Below are 8,343 nucleotides of genomic sequence, written 5' to 3'. Positions count from 1 at the left end.
CTGTAGGCCTGTGTGCTCAGATTTGGGTGCACGTTAAAGAACCCCAGTTGGTTTAAATTCCCGCAGCCTCCCACTGCGGCGTCTCTCATAATCATATAGTGGTTTTGAGACGTTAAACACCACATATCAATCATTGTCTATGATTCAGAGGTCTCTAAGTATTTTTTCTTTATTTCAAAATAGAGTCTCGTTTTTTTAAACGATTAAATACATCACGCACGCACAGTGTGTAGGTGAAATGCAACTAAGCCTGTATGAAAACGTCCATAGCATCGTGCATGGTTAAGGGCAAATCTCTAATTCACAAAACGCAGTCCGTACAGCGTGTATTGCAAGAAGCGTACTTTATTCAAATGAGTACATTAGACCTCCTAAACTCTCGCTTCCTGTTTATCTACTTCATGGCAGACTGCAACGCAAGCAAAAGCACAGTGGTACTGAATCCTAGAAACCGAGGGCCTTTTGCAGACATTCCTGTAAAGAAATAAAAGTATAGGGAGCAAGGTTACGTACTCAAGCGAGAATTGTTAAAACTGCTGCGCGAAAGATACCATCGGAGAAATGGTAATGTTTAAAATTTTTAACACGAAAGTGTTTCATGCCGGGGTTCACCACAGCCCCGTGACGTAATTCTGGGACAAATATGACACTGTAAACTATTTTGTAATTGGTTGCAAAAGGAAAAAGAACGAAAGAGAAGTTGCGCTGCGGGTCATGGAACCAGCGACTTCGCGCTCTTCATCGCGCGATGACGATTGAGCCACCACGTCATTCTTCTCTGACATGTTGATGGCGAGTCATATATATACGCCATCTACCGCTGGAAGCCCTCCGAGCTCGGAATTTCAGCGCGTTTTCGCAATAAGTTACAAGAGGGCACGATAAGTGCGCGTTGTCCGCTCGTGCGTTAAAGGTTATCGTTCCGCTTCACCTTGTGCGTCGATGTGCTCGCGTGCCTCCACATGACGGGGTCAAAGTGCGTACAGATGTTATCGAACCTGGTGGCTCAATAGCACGCGTGCGCTTATCTAAGTATTCGGGCGCTCTGTACATATTGTGCTTCCCGCAAGCTTGCTTCCATGTTACAGTAGTTAAATAGAACACGGACGTTACTTCACTCGCTGCCGCGGCCGCGTTTAAGCGAAAAGCGCGCTGCTGACATGCGAGGTAAGAATCGGTGCCGTTGTTTGCGCTCGTGAAGATGTATACTTGCGTGGTCGTTTCATGCGTCGTTCTTTTTGTTTTAGCAGCGTGCTCGAAGTGTCAGGCTTTGACAGCTGTTTGTTCGCGCTCGTCCTGTGTGTGCTCCTTTCGTGCGCGCTATCTGCTTGAGGTGTGCCCTGCAAGTTGACAGCTGCTTGCCTTTCTTCACGTTGCATTGCACTTTGTTGCTGCAGCATTTATTTATTCGCCCTTGTGGCGGAACAATGCACAATGAATCCTGAACTACCGGTCTAACGGGAAAGAAAGTGAAGTGTGTCCTCTGCGAGGAAACGTTTCACTTTCGCGTAAACCAAATCCTAAAAAGGGGGATCAACTATATTTTTAACGTGATAGCGTTAAAGAGCTCGTGCCGCAGAAAACCCGCTGCCGGCGTCAGCCCCGTTGGCTGTGAGCGAAAAATCATCTGTGCGTCTGTGACCAAAAAATTAAGTTACTGAGATAGCCGTGGGAGGCCCTTGTCCACACGCACGCGCTTGATCACACTAAAAAAAACCACGCATTCGAAAAAGAGAAAGTGCTCAAGGTCACGAGACGTGGTAGTTTCTTTGCCCTGCCACTCCTCCCTGCTTAGCCTCAAGCGATTTCGTCGGGACGAGACAAGAGATAATACAATTGCAGCATGCGACACACCTTTGTAACTCCACTCGCAATTGACGAATTCTTAAAATTTTCGCGGCGTTGACTTCGTGAAGAAATAAGCTCTTCTAGTGAATTCATTCCATGGTTACTTGAAAAAGTGTTTCAGGGCCCCTTTAACACGTTTTGTTCGACAAATATCACAACAAAAACGAGCCCATTCAGTGATAATAGCGTGCGCTGGTCCAATTTACTGTGTGCGTGCTTGTGTTCGTGCGTGTGTTTCTAACAAAACATATGAATAAGTATGCACTTAGCGGTTGAAGGGTGCACCAGGGGCCAGATTTCGCTATCACGTTCAACTCATAAAGGCGAACCTTAAGGGTCCCCTAATTTTTTTAAGAGTTTCAAGAACCAGTGGAATCTGGTAAATGTCAATACCAGATAACAGCAAAGGCCCACGTCTATTTTGATTGATGTGGCCTGTTGCCAAGAATGAAGACAACCAATTCCCTCTTGGAACAATAATGCTTTCTTTCTATATCATTCTTTGGATGAGGATATGCTACAAACAATTATTCCAGCTATTTGGCAATCTGAATTTTAAACGCGAGATTTTTAACGCGATAGGATTGGAGAGCTCGTGTCGCACAAATCCTGCCATCGGCGTTGGCACCATTGGTTGAGGGCGAAAAATGGTTTGTGAGCGAAAAATCGAGAAATAAGCAAATAGAACAAAGAATAAAATTGAGAATTGAACCCGCACTGTTCTTGTAGAAAGCAGGTGTCCTACCACAAAGCCCTGATGTTACTTCCAGGTGCTTCGAAAAAAAATACTACATAAATGCCATAAAGTAGAAGGAGTCTCCTTAACGCATTTTGTTTGACAGGTGTCACGACAAAATCGAGCCCTATCGGCAAATCGTAGACGTGTTTGGGAGGCAATAAACGTACGTCAAAAAAGTCTAAGATATTGCAGCCATCGCCGCTAAAAACAGACAGGAACTTTCAAACACCTATAAAAATGGACAACTATGTTTGTCTAGTAGATATGTTTGCTTGATCAACGCCTTTCCAGAGGCGTTGATAAAGCAAACAGCCAACGCTAGATAATGTGCTGCCATCTGTGAGGCGTTGTGAGACTCTTTATGGCCTGCGAGATGGCGAGCAAGGCGTGTATTTTGGAGGCCATGCGACTTTTTATTTAGATCAAGAACGTCTATGTACCATTCGTGCACGCGCGCTGGTACAATCTACTGTGTGCGTGCGTGCGTGTGTGCGTGTGTGTGTGTTTGTGTGTAACAAAACATAATAATAAGTGTGAACTTAGCAATTGAAGGGCGCACTAGGGCCCAGATTTTGCTATCGCGTTCAACTCTAAAGGCGAAGCTTTAGAGTTTCCCAATTTTTTTCTAAAACCGTGTGGAGCACTAGTGAATTTTAGAGCTATTGTACCTTATATCAGCGCAACACAACGCTACGCCACTGTCACTGCAAATACCGCGGATTGTTACTCGCTTTATGTATGTAGCCTTTGAAAAGTTTCGTCAAGTTGTGTAGCTTCCACGAAATGATTTGGGGTGGTTAGAAGTTGTGGTTATTCGACAGATTTATATAAATTAAGCATCTTTCCTTTGAAAATACTTATTCATTGACCTCGTCCACTTTTATGAGTACATCCAACAGTGGGTGGCTGTACAAATAAGTCGTCATAAAATAAACCAGCATTAGATAACCCGAAATAAGGTAAATTTATGTTAGACAAGTAATTAAAAGTCTCAAGAACTTTGTTGACTCACAACATGTGATAAACATGATCATAATACAGAATTCTACAGAACATGGCGATATGCCAGGTATTTGTGTGTGGTCGCTGTAGACAATTTTACGATGCAGCAAAAGTGAACACAATGTTTGTGCTCACACTATTGTGTTTAAATATATCTATTAAAAATTTAAATAAAGATATACATACCATTCCATCATCGAAAATTTTCGCATCATCCGCGCCCATACCGGTGGCCGTCTGTAAGAGAGTAACTCCAAGTAACCAGCAGCAAAAATTATTGTATCCAAGGTAAGGTCATTGGGCCGAAATAGCTGGGGGATATATGTTCACATAGGAAGCTATAGTTACGAGCTACTATTATACTTCGATGCACCATGTAGGTTTTAAGAGGTGGTCGCATCGAAACATACCGGAAGCCGCTGGGTACCGAAAGGGTTGCAGCCAGAACGCTCCCGTCACCTCGCTCAAGCTGGCCTTCGCTACAGCGACACAGCCAGCTACAACCGCTGGATACATGAAAACAGATTCTACAAGGCACTACTTCAATTCATACACATCACCGGCCTAACGGCACACATTTACCAAAAATATTATGCCCTAAAAGCAAGTCTTGGTCACAATAAAAAAGTTGTGTACCGGAGCACTTCATATTTATTTATTTATTTATTTATTTATTTATTTATTTATTTATTTATTTATTTATCGATACTGGAGGCCAATATGCTGGCCCATGCAGGAGGGGCAAATACAATAATACAATGACAAGGCATTCACAAAAAGACTAACAATTCAAGAAGAAAAACGTACAGTGCCAGACGCATGGGATTCACGACACAATTTCAAACACAATTTATGGGGTTTTACGCGGGCAAACCAAAATTTGATTTTCAGACAAGCCGTAGTAAACTTTTTCAGAAATTTTGGTCACCTGGTTTCCACAAACAAGCGCTAACTTTGCACAGTAAGCGGAAACTCTAGCACTTTGCTTGCACTGAGATGCTACCGCCACGGCCTCGAACGAAGCTTCAGACAAAGGGTACATGGGTCACTTTACTCGCAATCTTCAGCAGTTATTTATTCAGACTGTTGCTCAAGTTAACTCTGTTAATATGTGTTGTTTCACGTGAAGACAACATTCAGTGGCCCTAGGTTAGCTTTGATAGCTTTCTGTGTTGTAGAGCTCAAGAACTCATGACTGCATATCTATCGCCTTCATAGGAAGGTGACCATTGTAGGTAGAGGCTGAAAGTCACTCTTTTAGCAGCGTATAGGAAATTGACTGTGACGCAGCAAGATGCAGACACTCCTGTAATGTGGAAGATGAGTGCACTGGTTTCTTTTCTTTAACCACGTGGATATAGCAGTAATTGTTAAGCTTTGATCGGGCTATCGAAAATAGATCTTCAACGTATTTTTGTGGGATCGGTGCGTGAAACTATTAGAAAAGCAATGACTCACTTTTGTGCCATAACGACGCAATAAATAAGACAGTGACCACATAGGACGCAGCTCTGTGTCCCAGTGTCCACTGTTCTATTTTGGGGGGCTTTTCTAGTGTTATATAACGAACTACTTCGCTTCAGAATTCTGATGACTCATATTGATTGCCTAGTTCATGCATTCCTTTTTGTGCGTTCTCGGATATTCAAGAATAAAGACAACACATAATATAAATATTAGTGGTGTAATGGTGTGATTCTAAGAAGCAAAAACGCGAATCCTGTCAACTCTTCCTTAAGAGAAAGAACATGAAAAATTTGTTGGCGGGTCGATCAAGCATTGCTAACTCCTAACGAGCTGCTGAATATAGAATCACCACGGTCAAGAGTGTAGGTGGTGGGCTTCAGCAGTAGTGTCAGTGAAGTAAATCTTTAACGTGAAACTAGTTGTACCTGTAATATGAACCTAATTCATTCGGCAGCAGACTATTTGAAAACTCACCTTCACTCTGGCAACCGCCTCTTGCGAGCAACTGACGTACTGAAATAATAAAAAAGGCGGCACAAATATCTTTTTGGAAAATGTTTTTTAAAATTACCCTATACTTATTAACAAATCATTGTGTATTCATACTGATTACCGTAGTTTATCTTGAGAGGGTAGTATTGGTACATACACCACTCCTTATTGAAATGTCACTGGTTGGAAGTCGTCCGTACAAGTCATTATTACCCTTTATACATTTGTCCTAATACTCCTATGGGCCAATATTGTTAGAAGTTAATTCACTCATTAGCACATATATACAGGTTTCCGGTAAATTCTATAATGCATAATCACTTTGATCCCTCGTTGATCTCGAACGCATTATTAGTAATGATTGACTAAAAATGTTGATATTGCATAGCCAAACCCAGTGTGTGATTAGTCCGGGAAAATGTGGAATCGAAGACAATGCCTATCTGGGTAGTTATGCTTGAAAAATGAAGTGAGTACAAAGTAATTTTAATGAAAATGTGAATTGATATGTTGAAGAGACACTACCTAAAAGGTTCGTGCTGAAAGGAAATCTTAGTTATAATGAGGTTAGTCGCATTGGATGCAAATAGTATTTATAGGCCTAAGATACGAATATGAAAGAAGAGTCACTTACAAGGCTTGATTTCTGGTCATCAGGAACAGCCGACAACTGTACTCCGCAATTGTTTAGGGCTGGTATCATCTGGTTGATGACCTTAAAAGTAGTAAAGAAGCAGCTTAAAAATTATTGGCTGGTTATCACTGCAATCTCACATTGTAAGAACAACACTGTTCGTGCATTGGGCCTGACAAATGTTTCAGTTTTCAGCTGTCGCAAGCTATTTCTGCAGTGGCGGAAACAAGCAACAGAGTTTGCTTGTTTTCTTAAAGAACGTCATCATTTTATATATGAAGCAGGTGTCATTCACTAACGAACAACTTAATCAAACAAAAAAGCGAGCTTTATGAAACCCAAGTTCTTCTCTGTGGAATTGTCGCCGCTGAATACATGTACGTAAAATAGATGCAAAGGCGATATTTGTGGTTAACGTGCTGTTGGATAGTACTGTGCCAAAATTCTGCAATCTTTATTTTATCTTTAGTACAGTTGATGAAGCCTCTCAAACAACAACGAGAAGCTGTTTCCGCCAGCCACACCATTTCAATAAAACGTCGGAAGTACGAAATTTCGGGTACTCCGCAGAACTGCCCTGCTGTATGAAATTACTGGCGTGAGAGAGTGAAACCCGAATTGTGAGATACACGTGTTACGACTCAGCAAGACGAGAGCACTAAGAGATGGTAAACGCCCAGATCAATGCCGAGGGGAGAACCCACAGGCGAAATTAGTGAGTCGGTGTCCCAACGTCTTTTATTACCTTGTCACTTTGTGGGCTAATAGGTATATCATATGAAACCAACACAAGCAGAACACTACGCTACTAAAACGAAAGGTGGCCTGTTCTGCTTTTCGTAAAGTATAAAGAAACATTAACCTGCATGGCGACTTCAGGCGTCATGGTGGCCATACCCATGAGGCAGGCCTGAATCTCTGGAAACTTGGAAATAACAAGCTGCTTCGTGTCAGCATCGGTGATCTTCTCGTCGATAAGCGATTTAACAATCTCCAACAGGCCTCCTTGCGCTAAATCAACCCCATAGAAAGTAAATATGTAAGACAGGTCCTTCATCACAAAGTTGCAGGCGGATAACTCACACCGGTGGACACCATTGATTTAGCGACTCTAGGACTATAAGTATACTGATTACCAAATGCAGAATGTCAACGATGTTGGTATGCTTTACTTTCAGTCATGTTCACAGCGTTCTTGGTTTATATATCGCAAGTTTTCAAATTATTATATTCTAATAAACTGTAATTCAATACTGACTGAGATACTGTGGGGAGGCTGTAACATTGCATGCATTGTATGTCGTTTCATAAGTACACACCACTGCGCATTAGACAAAAAAACACTCTGAAATCAATTACAATCTACTGATCGTGTTAAATTAAGACAACAATAACCAGTTGTTTACCTTGCTTGTATTTGTTTTTTCTCTTTTTTTCTGTTGTTCTTGTGCATGATATACGCGCACTATTTTACTATAAACACAACTATGTCACGTCACTTGCGAATGCACCTTTAGTTACCTCGAAGTACCGGCTGCGTACCGATAAAGCAGGAGAAGGTAGACCCAAAATTTACACTACGGCTTTAGCGACTGCTTTAAAATATACAGGTGAAAATGTGTTAAGCACAATAAAGAAAGTGGGCGGTATTGGGATGCCTTCATCACACGCAATAATGACATTGTAGCATACTTGCGTACGATTTTGGAAAAAAAAGAACAGCCCGCTCGCTAAATTCCTATCGATAATTGTATACCTCACGGCGATGGCACGCACGCCGCTTTTGATCCAAAGTTATCGTGACCCATAAGTACACGGCAAAGAGAGGCACGCGAGGTAGCTGACGATTTTTGGGTTTGTGGCTGAAAGACGCCCAAAATTAGCCCGTTCTTTTGAGACAGTAGTGAACGCTATGGAGTGTATAGTTACCTTGTACGTATCCTATCGTTGCTCCAAACAACAGAATGGAGGCGACGAGAAAGCGGAAATCCATTGCCGACCCTCGTGCGATGTAAGGATGGACCCTAAAGCGTTCGCCGGGAGCGAACATGGCCGTTTTTAAACGGATCTTCAGATGTTCCGCTTCACTGAAATCGCACTGAAGGGACACCGGAGGTACAAGACAAAAAGAACATTTGCGCATCACGCGTCATTTGTGATG

At 42.2% G+C, this 8,343-nt stretch overlaps 1 protein-coding gene across 1 annotated transcript; it reads right to left on the bottom strand.

Moving 5' to 3' along the window:
• Window positions 1-327: 327 nt before the first annotated feature.
• LOC119164975 (uncharacterized) lies at window positions 328-8,276 on the bottom strand. The gene is made up of 6 exons (XM_037417173.2): window positions 8,112-8,276; window positions 7,045-7,193; window positions 6,183-6,263; window positions 5,531-5,569; window positions 3,776-3,826; window positions 328-474 (listed from the first exon to the last, which is right to left on the bottom strand). The coding sequence occupies exons 1-6, from the start codon at window positions 8,230-8,232 to the stop codon at window positions 445-447; spliced, it is 471 nt and encodes a 156-aa protein (XP_037273070.2). The 5' UTR covers window positions 8,233-8,276; the 3' UTR covers window positions 328-444.
• Between the last annotated feature and the right edge of the window lie 67 nt (window positions 8,277-8,343).

The sequence above is a fragment of the Rhipicephalus microplus genome, chromosome 9, assembly GCF_043290135.1.
Source record: "Rhipicephalus microplus isolate Deutch F79 chromosome 9, USDA_Rmic, whole genome shotgun sequence".
In the NCBI taxonomy this organism is placed as follows: domain Eukaryota; kingdom Metazoa; phylum Arthropoda; class Arachnida; order Ixodida; family Ixodidae; genus Rhipicephalus; species Rhipicephalus microplus.
This window is presented reverse-complemented; position numbering and strand designations above follow the sequence as displayed.